Source organism: Rhinopithecus bieti, unplaced genomic scaffold (genome assembly GCF_001698545.2).
Source record: "Rhinopithecus bieti isolate Rb0 unplaced genomic scaffold, ASM169854v2 scaffold_757, whole genome shotgun sequence".
Taxonomy (NCBI): domain Eukaryota; kingdom Metazoa; phylum Chordata; class Mammalia; order Primates; family Cercopithecidae; genus Rhinopithecus; species Rhinopithecus bieti.
The window spans coordinates 876,641-896,037 of record NW_016803289.1 but is presented as its reverse complement, the minus strand read 5'-3'; the positions used below and the strand labels follow the sequence as shown (position 1 = coordinate 896,037).

The window sequence follows — 19,397 nt, the reverse complement described above, 5'->3', positions numbered from 1 at the left end:
TATTGGCTAGAAAAATCGTCAATCCCCAACAAGAGAGGAGGAGATAGCAGAGGTCTGAGATGTGGTTGGTCAATCTTTCCATCAATCTTCGAGATGGGGGCGGTATCTTCCTTGCTATTGGAAAAGGGGCCCGCCGACTTTGAAAGCGGTATGAAGACAGCCAGTTGATTGGTGGCTCGGGGGCTTTATGGGAAATGTGATTTTAGCAGTGAGGAACCGCCGGCGCCCTCTCGCGGTAGGCAGAACTAAGTCCTCCCACGTTCGGCTCAGCCTGAGGTAGCCACGTGTCTGTCGGCTTCCGGGACAGCCAATTGTGGAGCCATATTGGCCAGTAGTAGCTGAGGCGGAGAGCATTTCCACTGGGCAAGCCAATCAAAATCGACCTGGGCCTCGCCTAAACCAATTGCACAGTTGCTGTGAAAAGCCGCTATTCCCTAGCTTTACAGTAGCAGGAGTCAAGTCACCACTCAGCTCTATATACATGTTATTAAATAATATATTATTAATTACAAGAATACCTCCCAATTTATACTAAATAGTTGCAAACGAATAGGTGTTATAAGTTGCTGCATTAGGAAAGGTAAATTGGTGAAGGCAAGCCTCTTTTCAATTTACAGCTTTACCATCTCTCCCTCAATCTCAAAATGTGCTTGTCTGAAATTAGCACACCCAGAATACCAGACGATTCTGAATATTTATTTCGTTTTTCTAATTAACAACAAAAAAAGTTTAGGATTTGGGGTTTCAAAGGTACAATGAAGATGAGCCCTTTTATTAAAGTCCTAAAATATTAAAATAATACTAATAGATAAATTTTACTTGGACCATGTAAGCATGTCCATGTAGCATGCTTACCATGTTTGCTAACCATGTAGCAAACCCGGATCTAAGTACGTCCCGTACGTTAACTCCTTTAAGATTCAAAAATCACTAAGAGGTGGATAACATAGTCACTGTTTGTAGATGAGCTTGAGGAGCAGAGAAGTTAAGTAGCTTGCCCAAGGTCACACATCTACTAAATAGCAGAGCCTGGTCTTAACCCCAGTCAGCGTAGTAGCAAAACACCACTACGAAATACTGTGAGCCTAAATAATTGGATCCACATAAAAACGTGTGCACAAATGTTCACAGCAGCAATATTCATGATAGCCAAAAAGTATTGTAATAACCCAATGACCATCAGCTGATGAATGGTTAAGAAACATGGTATAACTGTACAATGAAACATTGTTCGGACATAAAAAGCCACATCCAAAAAGGCCACCTGTTTTATGATTCCATTTACATGAAATGTGATGAAATTACATTGCATTTCAGGCAAATCCATAGAGACAGAAAGTAGAATAGTGGTTTCCAGGAGGTAGAGGGGAATGAGGAATTGGAAGTGACTGCTAATGGATATGGAATTTATTTTTGGATGATAAAAATGTTCTGGAGCTAGCACTAATGGTTGCACAACTTTGTTAATATACTAAAACCCATTGAATTCTATACTATTTATTTACTTATTTTGAGAGGGAGTGTCACTCTGTCACCCAGGCTGGAGTGCAATGGCATGATATCAGCTCACTGCAACCTCCGCCTCCCAGGCTCAAGCTATCCTCCCACTTCAGCCTCCCAAGGAGCTGGGACCACAGGCCTCCGCCACCATATCCAGCTGATTTTTTATATTTTTGGTAAAGACGGGGTTTTGCCATATTGGCCAGACTGGTCTTGCATTCCTGAGCTCAAGTGATCTGCCCATTTTGGCCTCCCAAAGTGCTGGGATTACAGGTGTGAACCACTGCACACAGCCAAATTGTATACTTTAAAAGGTGAATTTTACTGTATGTGAATTATATTTTAATTAAAAAACACCATCTACACTGAATTCCAGTTAAATATTCAAAATCAATTAAATATGATAAATTGTGATAAAGGCTTCACACAATTCTGAGCATGAGTAATTGGAGAAGGAGAAAATGGTGAAAATTTTGTTAAAGATGTGGTATTTGAGGTTGGGTGCAGTGCCTCAGGGCTGTAATCCCAGCACTTTGGGAGGCCAAGGGGGGAGGACTGCTTGAGTTCAGGAGTTTGAAACCAACCTGAGCAAAATGGGGAGACCTCATCACTACAAAAATCAAAAATATTAGCCAGGCATTGTGGTGCATGACTGTGGTCCCAGCTGCTTGACAGGCAGAGGTGGGAGGGCCACTTGAGCCCGGCAGGTGGAGGCTACTGTGAGCTATAATTGCAGCACTGCACTCCAGCCTGTGATACAGAATGAGACACCATCTTAAAAAAGAAAAAAAAAAAAAAGATATGACATTTGAATAAACTATAGTTTGACCAGAAGTTGGGGGTTGGATCCCTTTTTCAACATTAGCTTGTATCCCCAAGTTCTGGTCAATTATTCTGAAAATAATACTGGTATAGATGGCTCATTACAAACTAATCCCTACCAAAAAAAAAAATTCAAAATGGATACCTTATAGAAAGTAAGTCACTAGCATATATAAGAGATGAAAACAGGTTGGGTGCAGTGGCTCACGCCTGTAATCCCAGCACTTTGGGAAGCTGAGGCAGGTGGATCACCTGAGGATTTCGAGACCAGCCTGGCCAACATAGCAAAACCCCGTCTCTACTAAAAAAATACAAAAATTAGCCAGGCGTGGTGACGCACACCTGTAGTCCCAGCTACTTGGGAAGCTGAGGCAGAATCGCTTAAACCTAGGAGGCAGAGGTTGCAGTGAGCCGAGATCTCACCATTGCACTCCAGCCTGGGTGACAGAATGATACTTCATCTCAAATTTAAAAAAAAAAAAAAAAAGAAAACAAACTCAGTCTGAAGTCAGTCTGAAGAAACTCCTTGCAGGTATTAAAATTGTATTATCTGATAGTTTTTATTATGTTATTTAAATCTACTTTAAGATATTTATATTATAGTATAATCTTTTAAATAAAGTATATACATAGGTATATCTATCACATGTATATGATAATCATATGTGTATATATATTTCATTATTTCATTGCTATAGTGTATCCCCATAAATATGTCCTTGAAATTCAGGTAGTTTGAGCTCAATGGTTATATACAACATGTTGCAAATATCTGACTTGAACTATGTCTATACTGCTTTTCTAGAGTGAACCATTTTATTGAATCAAAATGAAAAAGGAATTGAGATTCAGTGCATCTTTTAAGAGACCAAAGGGACTTTCCTGTGGTCAAAGCTTGATAACTATTAGGATACTGACAATGTACACAACTACACAGAACAGAATAGCAAATACCATCCTTGCTCAATTGATAACCATTGAATTATAGACCCCCCAAAATTAGCATATCAAGATGAAATGAAGAGACAATGTTGGCTTCAGACAAATTATTTCATCAGGGCTTAGGTCCTGCTGTGAAGACACTCATCAGAATTGGCTCTTGAGAACTGGTTCCAATGCGGCATCAGGCTTTAAGAAAACAACTGCCATTTTTGAGTACCTATCTTAAATCCATAGGAGGTACATTATATACACTATTTCTAATCCCTTCAGCAGCCCTGCAAGGTGGATGTATTGTTCCCAATTTACAAATGGGGAAACTGAGGCTCAGATAGATGATAGGACTGATGCAAGGTGACATTCAGATAGCTGAAAAGAGGGGAAGCCAGAATTCAACCAACCACATGTGTGTCTAACACCAAAGCCAGTTAGAGACCACTAAATCCTGCATCTCACCCAAATCACAATGTATAATTTCTAGACTGTAAATGCTTTAAAAAGACTGTTTTCCTGGCTGAAGCCCCAGCTCCTAATAACACGCTTATTAACCCATAAACTGTGCAGCTATGTTATTCCTGACTGGAAATATTGGTCTTTGAAATATTTAAAGAGATCTCAGAAATAGAGAATTCCAGGCTGGATGCATCTGCTAGCTCCCTCACAGGCAGTAGGGATAGCAGTTGCTAATGAGCTTTGGGGTAAATTAAATCAGGATTCTAGTCCTGGCTCTATCAACTACTGGCCGTATAATCTTGGGCAAGTCACTTCTCATAGCTTTGACCTTTTTATTTGGAAAACAAAGAGTTGCCCTGAGATTTCATAAGTAAACTATTTACCATGGCATAGGCAGCAACTAAAAATCATCAATAAGTAATATTTGTTTCCATAGTTTCTATAGGGCTGCTATGGTCTGGATATTTATGTCCTCCCCAAATTCCTATGTTGAAATTTTTACCCACAAGGTGACTGTATTAGGATGCGAGGCCTTTGGGAGGTGACTAGGTCATGGGGGCAGAACCCTATGAATGTGGCTAGAGTGCTTGTAAAAGAGGCCCAGGAGGGACCTCTCGCCCTCTTCTGCCACATGAGGTTAGAGTGAGCAGGTCGTCTGAGGAAGCTAGTTCTCACCTGACACCAAATCTACTGGCACCTTGGCCTTGGACTCCCCAGTCTCTAGAATGTGACAAATAAATCTCTATTGTTTATGAACCACCCAGTCTATGGTATTTTGTTACAGCAGCCAGAATGGATTACAAAAGGGCATTTTGCTAGCTAGTGCTTTACCGAGAAGCTCAAAATCAAGGTAGGGTCCACCTTTTTGCATATATGTAAGTGAAGACAATGAGATAGCCAAGAAACTAGGACTAAATAAACAATATTACTCCATGAATAGGAAGTGTCATACTAAATCAACATACAGGATTATAGCAGAAAATAATAATAGTAGCTTACATTTCCTGAGCTTGTAGTATGCTGAGCATGTTACATAAGCATCTCACTTAATAAGTAATATTTATCAATCATTTCCTACATGCAAGGCACTGTTTTAAGCACTTTAAATGTACTAACACATTTGAAACTTTACAAAAACTCTATGAGGTAAGCATTGCTATTATTTCTATTTTACAGATAACAAAGGCACAGAGAGATTAAGTAATGCATCCTGAGTCACACAGCTAGTGAATGACACAATTAGAATTCAAACTTAGGCCTCCAGGCTACAGAGTCCGCATTCATAACCAATCTGCTCTACTCCCAATCAGCAATTAGACCATAAAGTCTCCCCAGGCTTCTGTCATTCTGTATGGATGTCTGTGGGCAGCAGGTAATACTTCTCCAGATGACATCTGCATTGCATCTACCTTCAAACTGTCACTTGATCAACCTATAACTTATTTATGGAATTCAGAACAAGTTCTAACCTCTCATCCCCTATTGTCCATTGGATCTAGGATGTAAGAAAACTCAGAAAATGTTGTTATATGTTCAGCTATTAAGTAGTGTCAGCATATAGGCTGCTTGGATGGGGCTGAGAATTCCTGAACTGAAGTAAATAATTGCATCTTTGTGAGTATATTGATTCAGTAATATGCAAGTGTTAATATCATTCTATTCACCCTCCCAATCCATACCTTTTTTTTTTTTTTAATCTATAGAGGTCAAATGATCTACTCAACCATGGGGCAGAAATCTATTCTAGTCATGACAATGTTTTGGTTGTAAGGAAAAGAAGCCAAATTAGCATAAGTGAAATTAGTATTGGTGAGAAAACAAAACTAATCAATTCTGTGGACAAGAGGTCTAGTTGCTGTGACCTTTATAGGGGCTGGAAAGCTTTGAGGACCTACAGCGTTTCCCACTCTCTTCCTTTCCTTCTCAGGGGCCACATGCCCTCTGCTCTCTGGTTATCTTTGCCTGTTTGCTCTAGTCTCCTCTTTCTGTAAACTCACTTTCTCCTCTCACTCATCCTATTCAACGCGGATGTAAAGGCAGCATCTGACTCACCTCCCAGTCTAGTGTCCACACATCACTGCCAAATCTCTGGATATCTATAGGTAAGAAGTCTTCCAAGAAGAAATCTAACTGGTCATTGGGTAGCCAGTGTATTAACTGGTGTTGATTTGTATGGCCATCCTTGTGCCAATTTTGTGTCATCAGAGTAAGGCCCAGAGCAGTGCTGACCTTTTCAGAGTCTGAGTTGAGAAAGGCGATGCCATCTGTTTTCCATACCCAGCCCAGATGATTCAGCGCTTCTCCCAGATTAGCTTCCACCCTTGCTCCCTCTATTCTCTTCTCTGCAAAACATCCAATTAAGCTTCTAAAACAGCCTCTGCTTAAATCCTTTCCATGGCTTCTTATTCCCAATAGGAAAAGAACAGTCTTTGTAGCCCTATATCATGCCCGTCACTACAGCTTCACCTTTCCTCATTGCCTTCTAAGTTCTAGTCAAATTTGGTTTCTTTCCATTTTTGAAAGACACTCATGCTTCTTACCTTAAATACTTGTCTCACGGGTTTTTCTCTCTGCCTATAATGTTCTTCTTGCCCTCTTGCACCCAAATAACTCTTTCCTATCTGTATTAGTTACCCAAATAACAAATTATTTTAAAACTTAGCAGTTTAAAGCAACAAAACATTACTTCACAGCTTCCACAGGTCAGGAATCCAAGCACAGTCTAAGTGCCTCTGGCTCAAGACCTCTCATGAGGTTGCAGTCAGACTGCCAGCCGAGATCGAAGACTCACCTGATGTTGAAGGATCTTCTTCCAAGTTCACTCACCTGGTTTTTAATGCATGGCATTCCTCATAGGTTGCTAGACAGAAGACATGCCACACATGGGCCTGTCCATAGAACAGATCACAACATGACAGTGTCCTTCTCCCGGCACGAGCAATCTACGAAAGACAGAGAATGCTCAGGATGGAAGCCACAGACTTGTAACCTTTTGTAACCTCTAATATTTCAATAATATTGAGAGTGAATTTCCATCACTTCTGCTCATATCTGTTCACTAGAAGCAAGGTGAGGCCGGGTGCGGTGGCTCACGCCTGTAATCCCAGCACTTTGGGAGGCCGAGGCGGGTGGATCACCTGAAGTAGGAACAAGACCAGCCTGGCCGACATGGTGAAAACCCATCTCTACTAAAAATACAAAAATTAGCCAGGCATGGTGGTGCATGCCTGCAGTCCCAGCAGAGAGCCGGGATTGCACCACTGCGCTCCAGAGTGAGATTCTGTCTCAATAAAAAAAAAAAAAAAAAAAAAAAAGGGAGGGGGGGAAGAAGAAACAAGTTGAAAAGTGTAGACCACACTCAAGGAGGGGCTGAGTATCAGGAGGTGGGATCACTGGGGGCTGCCTTATCTATGATACTGTCTTTCAGGTGTAAGTTTATGAAATGTTTTGTATCTTTTATCTTTTATCTTATTGCTTTTCCTGCCAACTCCCTTTATTATAGTTAATGCTGAAGGGGTTTTTATTTTATTTTATTTTATTTCATGCTTTTTTGTGTGTGTGGTTTTTTTTTTTTTCAGTTTAGTTTCATGTTTTGTTTTGTTTTGTTTTGTTTTAGAGCCTGCGTTTTGCGTTGTTGCCCAGGCTGGTCCCAAACTCCTGGGCTCAAGAGATCCTCCCACCTTGGCCTCACAAAATGTTGGGATTACAAGCATGATCCTCCACACCCAGCCCTGAAGTATTTTAAAGTAAATTACAGACATCATAATATTCCACCCCTAATATTTGGAATGCATCTGTTTTTTTTTAACGCCCAGTTTTCTACATAGCAAAAATTATATTTTCACACCTAACATAATTAACCATAATAGCAAATACATATTCAAATTTCCTCACCTGTCCCCAAGATGTCCTTCCAGCTGGTTTGGCCAAATACGTATCGAATTCAGAACCAAGCAGTATATCTGGTTGCTATGCCTCTTAAGACACTTTTAACCTAAAACAGTTCCTTTTATCATGATATGGACTTGCTGAAGACCAGGCCTGTTTCCCCTCTGGATCTGTCTGATTGCTTCCTCTAATCCTTGTGTTTCCTATAAGCAGGAAGATAGATCTGAATATTTGACCAGATTTAAATTGAACATTTTTATCAAGGGAACTTCATAGGTAATGCTGTATATTCCAGTTTCAATCACAACAGGAGACACATCTGGTTGTCCCATCCTAAGTGATGGTAAGATTAACACTGAGTTAAAGGTGATGACAGCTCAATTCTATTATGATCAGAATATTATCTGCATGATATTTACTTTGGCTTCATACGTATGTTGGTACCCTGTCAACAGGGTGAGCCTATCACTTATAATCCAAACTGCCACATTTGACATTAAAAGGGGCACTATTAATAATTACACTTGGACAATAGTCATAAACTAGGACCATCTCTGGCAAAATGAGATGAATGGTCAACGTACCTGTCAACCATTAACCTAACGATTTAATGATTTTATCCTTTCCTGAATCAATACTTTCCTTACGGGTGGCAAACTAATGATTTTTCCAATTATATATTACCTTCCACATTTGCTCACTGACAGTCTTCTGTAAATTAGAGATTTCCTTCAACAACAGAGGCTATTTAGTTACCTGAAAATAGTTTCTGTTTTAAAAGTGAATAAATGCTTAACTCTTTTTCTTTACTTACCAACTTTCAAAATAAAAAGATTGAGGCCAAGGCAGGTGGATCACCTGAGGTTGGGAGTTCAAGACCAGCCTGGCACACATAGTGAAACCCTGTCTCTACTAAAATTAAAACTAAAAAAGAAATTAGTATCATCAGTGATAGTGTACGCCCCTGACATGATGTGGTGAGAAGGCCACTTCACCTCTATGGTATTCTTCTCCAAGATCCACAACCTCAGTCTAAAAGTTGTGGAGATATTAAACAAATCTGAATTGAGGGACATTCTACACAACACCTGATCAATACTCTTCAAAAGTGTCAAGATCATGAAAGACAGACAAAGAGTGAGTAACAGTCACAGTTTGAGGCAACAAAGGAGGCATGATGACTAAAATGTACTGTGGTGTCCTAGATTGCATCCTGGAACAGAAACGGGGCACTGGTGGGGAAAACTGAGGAAATCCAAATAAAGTTTGTTGTTTAGTTAATATTGTAAGGGTCAGGCTCACACCGGTAATCACAGCACTTTGGGAGTCTGAGGTGGGAGGATTGCCTGAGCCCAGGAGTTCAAGACTAGCCTGGGCAACACAGCGAGACCCTAACTCTATTATAATATAATATAATATAATATAATATAATATAATATAAATGTATATATACACAAAACCTTTGTGGTTTGATCAATGAACCATGATTATATAATATGTTAATGTTGCACGGTGGTTCATGCCTGCCCAGCACTTTGGGAAGCCAAGACAGGTGGATCACTCAAGGTCAGGAGTTCAAGACCAGCCTGACCGACACGGTGAAGCCTCATCTCTACTAAAAAAGTACAAAATTAGCCAGGCGTGGTGGTGCACACCTGTAATCCCAGCTACTTGGGAGGCTGAGGCAAGAGAAGCGCTTGAACCCAGGAGGCGGAGGTTGCAGTGAGCTGAGATTGTGCCATTGCACTCCAGCCAACAAGAGTGAAACTGTTTCAAAAAATAAAAATGAAAAGAAATATGTGAATGTTAAGGGAAGCTGAATGTGGACTATATCTATACTAACTTTGCAACTCTTCTATAAATCCAAAAATATTTCAAAATAAAAGGTTTTTTTTTTTTTTTTTGATTTTTGATTTTTTGAGACAGGGTCATGCTTTGTTGCCCAGGCTGAAGTGCAGTGGTGCAATCAAGGCTCATGGCAGCCTCAACCTCCTGGGCCCAAGCCAATCTTCCTCCTCAGCCTCCTGAGTAGCTGGGACCATAGGTGTGCACCACCACACCCAGCTGTTTTTTTTATTTCTTGTACAGACAGGGTCTCACTATGTTGCCTAGGCTGGTCTCCAACTCCTGGGCTCAGGCGGTCTTCTCTCCTTGGCCTCCCGAAAGTGCTGGGATTACAGGCATGAACCACTGTGCCCAGCCCAAAAGAAAAAGTTTTCTAAAATCTGTTTTAAGTGTTCAGATAGCTAGTTCTCAAAGGTGCTAAGTACCTTTGAGAAAGGTGAAAACCACAGGTATACTATCATGTATGCCTCAGTTTGCCAATCTACAAAATGAGAGGATCAGACAAGATGCTTATCTAGTGGTAAGCACAAGCAGTACCCAATGAGGTGTCCCCAGAAAAGACTCAGCTAGCTGTGTGAGTGCCAAGATAGCTCACAAGGTACGCTTGACCTCGAGAAACACATGCGGTTAAGGATTGCACTCCTAGCTTTCCAATCCCCCTGAATAGATTTTTTTTTTTTTTTTTTTTTTAAGCAAAATGAGCCTGGAAACAAAGTCAATAACACACACATTAAACTGAACACTCAGCAGGGCATGGTGGCTCATGCCTGTAATCCTAGCACTTTGGGAGGCCAAGGCAGGAGGATCCCTTGAGCCCAGGAGTTCAAGACCAGCCTGGACAACATAAGGAGACCCGGTCTCAAAAAAAAAAAAAAAAAATTATAAACTGAACACTTAAAAAAATTATCTTCATAAACCAGAATACCAATGTATTAATCTATGAAAGAAATTACAACTGTCAGGTGGACCAGCTGCTCCTGTCCTCCCTGTGGGCAAACATACATGGCAAGCAAAATAATCAGAAAGCAGTTCAACAAGATTAGAAGCAGAACAAGGGCAGAATGTTATTTAATTTGAATTTTTAATAGCTTTGGGCCATGATAGCCTGATAATTCATATTCCAAATAAAGATACATCTTCTACTTGAACCAACTGTGCCTACCCTTGCATTGGGAAATTCTCTGTCCTATCCAAGAACCTCTTCCTTATATAGATAGCTAAGCCTACTTCTCCAGTGAGGAGGATTAAAAAAAAAAAAAAAAAAAAAAAAAGGAGAGGTGTGTTCTTTTCTGTTGTGCTTTATAGGAAACAAAACAAAGAGAGGGAATTGTTTTGATTATTAACACCATTGACTGGTTAAGCCAACAGACAGAAAATGGTTAGTAAACTCATACATTTGCAGATCCTTAAAGCAATTTCACGAACCACCTGGAATCTGTGAGCCATAGATTAGAGTACCCTGCTTTGGGTTGACTATCTATGTTTGTTTCCACAATTTTTTCCCTATAAAATACCACATGATTATTTAAGTTTCCACTTATTAAACAATGATCATATTCACTAACATTACCCTAGTTTGTGTTTTTCATAGAATAATTAACCATACATTTGCAATCTCTTCATTTACTAACATAGATACTATATCTAAGTACATTGTGTATGCATTTTACTAGTTTCACTCTCAGAAACTTTGAATTTGTCCCATAATAATTAATGATACATTTATAGTCTCCTTGCTTATTAACATAAACAGTTAATCATATCCACTGTATAAAGCCAATGCTAGTTCTTTCACTGAACATGGCCAGGTCGGGGGCAGTAAGTGGGGATTCTCTCTTATCCTCTTGTATCAACAACAATTATCTCTTTTATGGTTCATTCCAATTATGAATTCCTACCATTAAAATTTTTTGTTTCTCAAAGTTAAAACAACAACAATAACAACAAAATCTCAGGAACATTACATAGCAGCAGTAGTTAAGACTATTATAATGCAATTATTTCATATACTTTCATATACAATTTCCCCAAATTGAAAGTGTAACTTCTCACCCTGAGAAGTTACAAAAGCAGTTGATTGACAAAGTGAAAGGATCCTCAAGTTCATCTTGTCCATCATTGTTTGTCTACAGATGAGGAAATTAAGACTGAGAGTTTAATTTTTAACTTTTTCATGGTCACATCTCCTGTTAGTGGCAGAGACAGGACCAGAACCCAGATCTTTACAATATTGTGCTTCCTCAATTAAATTTGACTGAAAATGTTGTTTGCCTCTTACAATGTTCTAAACTCAACACCTTCAGTGTGTCATTAACCACACCAATCTCAGGACAAGGGGTAGGGTAATAATTTTTTCATTGCTATAGCAATAACTCACTATTTTAGAAGTTATTCAAACTCTTCTCCATTACTCAAACATGTGAGATCAAGTGTTCCCATTTGGGGTGTAGAAGATAATCCTCCATCCATTCATTTGTCCATTTGGCAAACATTTAAGGAATACTTATATTGTGCCCGTTACTATCATAGTTGCTAAAGACACAAGAATCTTTATCCTTGAAGCACACAGTCTAGCAGAAGAAAACAAAGAAACTAAATATTAGCCAAGACAAATGGCTAGTAATTACTAAGTGATTAGCACACGCAAGCCTGGAATTTCTCATTTAATTCCTCATTACAGTCTACATACCACAGCTACTAACTAGCCCCATTTCACAGATGAGGTAATTGAGGCGTAGAAAGCTTAAGCGAGTTGCCTAAACTCATACAACTTAGGTGGGGTAGTCTGGCAAGCCCATACTACTGCATTTGCTTTGAATCTTTATGTCATACTCTTTGTAGTTAGGCAGAAACACAGAATCAGGGACTGTGTTTGGAGGGAGACTTCATTGTGAAGGTGGAAACTGAGGAAGTAAACAAGAACCAAGAAAGGATGCATCAGGGACAGCATTTTTAAAGTAATTTTAGGAACTTAAAAGGGCGTCATCAAGACCAATGCACTAGTGTACAGGGGAGCAGCAGGAAACGGACCTAGAAAGGAGGATGGGGATTATATTTTATTCTGCAGATGATATGAAGTTATTATTTAAGGGTTTCAAGTATGGGAGTGATAATTAGATTTGCTTCTTACAGAGATCACTCTGACTATAGTGAGAATAATGAATCAGAGCAAGCTTGCAGCTGGGGAGACAGTAGAACGTTGTTGCGATTAACCATGATGAGACCTTGACCTAAGGCAATGACAACGAAGATGGAGAAAAGGAGACAGATTCAGGAACTATTTAAAAGGTAGAATCAACAAAACTGGGTGATGGATTGGATTTGAGTAGGGAAGCTTTAGGCAATCTTAAGATTTCTGACTTCAGCAGCCTGGGTTAATACATTAGGATAACTTACCTACTTCATAGATCAAGTCTGTAGTTATTAATGGCGAAAACCATAATTACTTTTGCACTAGTCAGGACATATTCTATATAGATTTATCCTGATTTTAGATTTTGGATTATGCAGTATCATATCCAAACACCCTTGCTGGTGAACTCTGTTATCACCAGATACTATGGGATTGTCAGAACAAAATAGAAAGTGGACGAACATAGGAATCAAGTGATTTATGCATAACCCAGTCACTTGCATCAGAACATCAAAATTTCAAGAGCTTTGAATAAGTTCCCAGAACTGTCGTGAAAGATCACAAGTTCTTTAATGCGGGAGAACATGTTAAGCCAAAACAGTCATACTTAACAGTAAATAATAAAGCAAGTAACTATTAGTAGAATCCCTTATTAGTGAAATTGCACATTTGTTTATTCAAAATTATTATTCAATAATTTTCACCTGATCTTAGCCAAAAGGCCAAGAAGCATTTATTCAATAATTTTCATAACTCTTCTCATTTGTACCAGTCCTATAGTAAGAAATTGAAACACTGGCAATAAAAGCCAGCTCCTCTTCTTAAGAATCTCAGGCCGGTAAAAAGTAGAGGTTCCTCTTCAAAGACCTTCCTCCCCATCTAATTAGAAATAAATAGTAACTTCTTTTAAAAGCAAAATGTATTCAAAACCTGTGCTAACATTCTTAAATATCTGCTAGCCGTAATAAAAAAAATCAATGTACTTTATGTTCTTAGCTCTCATAATTTAGCCTAAATATTTGCCCTGGCATGCTTATACTGGTCCAAGCAAGCATTAGGCCATAGCCTGTTCTTCTTCCTTATTTAAAGGTATTTTTACCTTTCTCAGCATTCCACAAGTTACTTCCTCCTTCCTTTGTTCTCCTCGGCCTTTGCCACTTTTAAAAAGTTCTAAGTTGCTAGCCATTCGGGACAATTACAGAATGTGAGGTCCTGTTCCAGCCGGTGGAAACCGGACACAGCAGTACGGCAGATGCGTCAGGTTGTAAATGATCCTGTCTCCTTTGTTCAGTGTACTCTCGTGGCAAAACTGCTGGCGAGTGTACCCTTTCTGCAGAAAGTATAAAAATGGCCTTGCTAAAAAAATTAAATGTATGTTCAAGTGCTATTTCTTTAAGGCACGGGAAAACAAGCATTTCAAACAGGCGCTAATGAGAAAGCCTAAGAAGCAAAGTGAATTGCGGCACAGATGATAAGCATTCCAACAGCGATTAGCTCAGATGCTGGGAGTCCCAGTAGAGGGTCAGGAGACCCAGCTTTGTGGGCAATGGTCCCCTCCTTCTCAAGGTCAGTCTGACTCCCCTAAGGAAGCATATAATGATGTTAGGCACAGAAGGTGTAGGAGGGCATTTCAGGTGGCAGAAAAGCATAGAATGAAAGAACATTTTGACTCACCCCAACGTTTTTTTCCAGGGGACGTTTGGATGCTGCAGTACCAAGAAGTAAGCAATCAATATACAAACACAGCTGCATATTCTCAGTCACAGGCTATCTGGGTGTGAATCCCCAATCTGCCTCTTACTAGCTGTATAATTTGAGGCAATTTATTTCCAGTCTTTGTGCCTCAGTTTCCCCATCTTAAAATAGAAATGATAATTACATCTCTGCAAAGAGTTGTTGTGCAAATTTACAACAACAACAAAACAACAACAAACACAAAAGTGGGCAAAGAACATGAACACTTTTTTTTTTTAGACAGAGTTTTGCTCTTGTTGCCCAGGCTGGAGTGCAATGGTGCCACCTCTGCTCACTGCAGCCTTCACCTCCTGAGTTCAAACGGTTTTCCTGCCTCAGCCTCCTGAGTAGCTGGGATTACAGGCATGCACCACCATGCCCAGCTAATTTTGTATTTTTTTTAGTAGAGACGGGGCTTCTCCACATTGGTCAGCCTGGTCTCGAACTCCCAACCTCAGGTGATCCGCCTGCCTCAGCCTCCCAAAATGCTGGGATTACAGGCATGAGCCACCATGCCCGGCCTATGAACAGACACTTTTTGAAAGAAGACATGTATGCGGCCAACAATCACATGAAGAAAAGCTCAACATCACTGATCATTAAAGAAATGCAAATCAAAACCACTATAAGATACCATCTAACACCAGTCAGAATCGCTATTACTAAAAGGTAAAACAAACAAAAAACAAAAACAGATGCTGGCAAGGTTGTAGAGAAAAAGGAATGCTTACACACTGTTGATGGGAGTGTAAATTAGTTCAGCCATTGTGGAAGACAGTGTGGCGACTCCTCAAAGACCTAGAGACAGAAATAATATTCAACTTTCTTTGCTGCGTCTACTGCAAGAATGAAGACCATTCTCAGCAATCAGACTGTCGACATTCCAGAAAATGTCGACATTACTCTGAAGGGACGCACAGTTATCGTGAAGGGCCCCAGAGGAACCCTGCGGAGGGACTTCAATCACATCAATGTAGAACTCAGTCTTCTTGGAAAGAAAAAAAAGAGGCTTCGGGTTGACAAATGGTGGGGTAACAGAAAGGAACTGGCTACCGTTCGGACTATTTGTAGTCATGTACAGAACATGATCAAGGGTGTTACGCTGGGCTTCCGTTACAAGATGAGGTCTGTGTATGCTCACTTCCCCATCAACGTCGTTATCCAGGAGAATGGGTCTCTTGTTGAAATCCGAAATTTCTTGGGTGAAAAATACATCCGCAGGGTTCGGATGAGACCAGGTGTTGCTTGTTCAGTATCTCAAGCCCAGAAAGATGAATTAATCCTTGAAGGAAATGACATTGAACTTGTTTCAAATTCAGCGGCTTTGATTCAGCAAGCCACAACAGTTAAAAACAAGGATATCAGGAAATTTTTGGATGGTATCTATGTCTCTGAAAAAGGAACTGTTCAGCAGGCTGATGAATAAGATCTAAGAGTTATCCAGCTACAGAAAGAAGATGCCAGATGACTCCTAAGACCTACTTGTGATATTTAAATGATGCAATAAAAGACCTGTTGATTTGGAAAAAAAAAAAAAAAAAAAAGAAATAATATTCAACTGATCAATCTCATTGTTGAGTATATACCCAAAGGAATATAAATCATTCTGTTATAAAGATACATGCACACGTATGTTCACTGAAGTACTATTCACAATAGCAAAGAAATGGAATCCACCTAAATGCCCATTGATGATAGACTGGATAAAGAAAATGTGGTACCTATACACCATGGAATACTATGCAGCCATAAAAAAAGAAGAAGATGATGTCCTTTGCAGGGACATGGACAGAGCTGGAGGCCATATCCTTAGCAGACTAACACAGGAATAGAAAACCAAATACTGCATGTTCTCACTTACAAGTGGGAGCTAAATGATGAGAATACATGGACACATAGAGGGGAACAACACACACTGGGGCCGTTCAGAGGGTAGAGGGTGGGAAGACGGAGAGGATCAGGAAAAATAATTAATGGGTACTAGGCTTAATATATGAGTGATGAAATAACCTGAACAACAAACCCCCCATGACACAAGTTTGCCTATGTAATAAATCTGCACTTGTACCCTGAACTCAAAATTGAAGTTAAAAAGAGTTGTTGTGAAGATTAAATGAATATAAGCCCATTGCAGGTGTTTAGAACAGGGCTCATAAGAAGTACACAATAAATATTAGCTATTACCATTACCATAAATATAATTTTTACTCTTAAAATTTGATTTCCTCTTGCTATCTTTATCTGAGTCTTTGTCTCTGTTTTGCCTAGCTCTCTCTGTTGCCTAATGTTGTTCAATTTTCTCATCCCATTGAATAAGAAATGAATAAATAAACCATTAATCTGCTGTTCAATTTATAATGGATATTTCTGACAAAAATAACCAACACAAATTAAAACTGAAAATGGCTATGACTGATTGTGGTAAAAATGTGATATTGACTAAAAACGGAGCAAATCTTGAAATGCAGACCTGCAAAATTTGACCCAGGAAAATTGGATCTGGTAGAAATAAGTCACTGAAGAAACCTCACACAAATAATACCTAAAACTGGTACAATTTGATGCAGACAGAACTCTTGATGATTAAATTTTAACTCTAAAATTTAAATAAAGAACTGTCAGACATAACTTTAGGGCAAGCACAGAGTGGTTCACGCCTGTAATCCCAGCACTTTGGGAGGCCGAGGTGGGTGAATCACTTGAGCCCAGGAGTTTCAGACCAGCCAGGACAACATGGTGAAACCCCATCTCTACAAAAAATACAAAAATTAGCCTGGCATGTGGCACATGCCTGGGGTCCCAGCTACTTGGGAGGCTGAGTTGGGAGGATCAATTGAGCCTAGGAGGTTGAGGCTGCAGTGAGTCGTGATCATGCCACCGCACTACAGCCTGGGCGACAAGAGTGAGACCCTGTTTCAAAAAAAAAGAAAGAAAGAAATCACTTTAGGAAACCAAAAATAATTAATCCCCAAAATTAAAACAATGTTAAGTAATATAAAAATTGATTCAAAAATGTATTGGTGTTTATTATTTATCAAGGCTGATTATTATGTTGAGTTTATTGGAATTTATTGGGGTTATTGGTGTTTGTTTCTGAAAATGCTCTCTCAATGAGCAGGCAATAATTTTGCATAATTTTTATTCAATGTCAAAATGTCATTAGGGTCCAAAGGATAGGGGTCAGGATGGGATTATGGATCAAGATGTGTGTGTGCACATGTATGTGTGGTGTGTGTGGAAGAAAAGTTAAGAGTAATCAAAAGGCAGAGTGTCCCCAGAAGTGGAGCAGCATGCAGGATACGCCCATGCTATTAGGAGCCTCGGTTTATCCTGGTTGATGTGCCAGAGCAGAGCAGCATACAAGCTTCAGGATTGTGCCAACGTGAATTTAAAAAGGTCACAGGCTATGTCGCCCTGTAAAGGTCCCCACCTCCCCAGCCTCAGCCTCTTGATCTCAACATGAGAATCGTAGTAGTACTCACCTCAACAGGTTATCAGGAGGACCACAAGAGCTAATGCCCTTGGCAGGCACCTGGTATGCAGTCAGCCTTCAATATTGATATTAGCCACAATTATTTACTATTGTTTTACTTTTAAGTGTGGATGTGCTCCCAGAAGAAGTTATTCACCTTGCTGCCTGTCAGCTAGATGTGTAACTTCTTCTGGATGGGGTCTTCATATCATGTTTCTTTGCCCCCAGCCTGGTTTCCAGCATCCCAGCACAATGTCATGCTTATTATAGGATACCAGTGATTTTTAGCTGAATGTTGACTGGACATGAAAGAGAGAGAGAACTAAAGGGAGAAAAAGAAAGAGGTTGGGGGTCAGAGCTGTGGGACATATGGGGTGCATCAAAGGATTACTAGACAGATGGTAAGCAGGGGAGCAGCTCAAGGCAGAGAGAACACGTGGGTTATGTACTAATTAGCTGACAGGTGAGTCAAGGATCGGAAAAAGTAGGAAACAGTATGTTGTTTATTCCCCGGAATCAGAGGCTGCCTGAGGCCAGGTTCACTAATGCCCCTACTCCTCCTGGCTAAGTTCTGCAAGTTCAGAATGCACTCCACTTCACCTTGAAGAAGCCCTGGGCCAGGGGACGGAAGCTTTGCTGACAGATTTGATAACTGGGCCTTTCACTTAAGGTTCTGAGCCACTTTGGCCTCAGCCAGCACTCCACTTCCTCCAGTCATGCCTTCCCCGAAACTGAAATACAGCTTGGAAAGACAGTCCGGTGCCCTCACCGTCGCTGTGGCTTCCTCAAGCCATGACACGCTCTCTCTTTTATGAGCCTGCGGGGCTGTAATTCTCATCACCTGACATTTATGGGCGGCTTCGTATTAGCAAACAGCTTTATGGCCATTTTTATGAGGGATGCCTCTCTGAGCCCTGTCAGGTGTAATCACCCAGACTGAGCAGGAGGAGAGAGCACAGTGGACAGGCAAATAGCCCTGACCCACTGGCCAGCAAGGAGCCGGGGATGGAGCCTACAGGTGCCACTGCTCTTCAAACGTGTGTCATAGCTGATTTTCTTGTCCTCACAGCCCTGGCATCTCTCCCCATGTCACTGTCCTCCACATCCAACCCACCAGAGGTTCCTGAAGGTGAGACCACCAAAGCCACCTCATATCCATTCATTTCTGTCCATCTTCCCAGCTTGACTCCCGCACAGCACCACCTGGCTCTGTCTCCTCCTCTTGCCCTGCTGCCCTACTGTCCATCATACACACAGAAGACAGAATAATTCTCTAGATAATTTTTGTTTTGTTTAGTTTTGAGATGGAGTCTCGCTCTGTCAGTCAGGTTGGAGTGCAGTGGCGCGATCTTGGCGCACTGCAACCTCCGCCTCCCAGGTGCAAGCAATCCTCGAGTCTCAGCCACCCGATCAGCTGGGCCTACAGGTGTGTAGCACCACGCTCAGCTAGTTTTTGTATTTTTAGTAGAGACAGGGTTTCACCATGTTGGCCGGGCTGGTCTTGAACTTCTGACCCCAAGTGATCCACCCACCTCAGCCTCCCAAAGTACTGGGATTTCAGGCATGAGCCACTGTGTCCGGCCTCTCTAGATGCTAATAAAGTTATTTAAT

General features: G+C 40.5%; 1 protein-coding gene across 1 annotated transcript; it reads left to right on the top strand.

Moving 5' to 3' along the window:
* The first annotated feature begins 15,123 nt into the window (after window positions 1-15,123).
* Window positions 15,124-15,858, top strand: LOC108529763 (60S ribosomal protein L9). Its single transcript, XM_017872262.1, has one exon. The coding sequence runs from the start codon at window positions 15,162-15,164 to the stop codon at window positions 15,738-15,740; it is 579 nt and encodes a 192-aa protein (XP_017727751.1). The 5' UTR covers window positions 15,124-15,161; the 3' UTR covers window positions 15,741-15,858.
* The last annotated feature ends 3,539 nt before the right edge of the window (window positions 15,859-19,397 follow it).

Excerpts from the sequence above, each read along its gene's own strand:
- LOC108529763 (XM_017872262.1), top strand. The coding sequence starts at position 15,162 with ATGAAGACCATTCTCAGCAATCAGACTGTCGACATTCCAGAAAATGTC.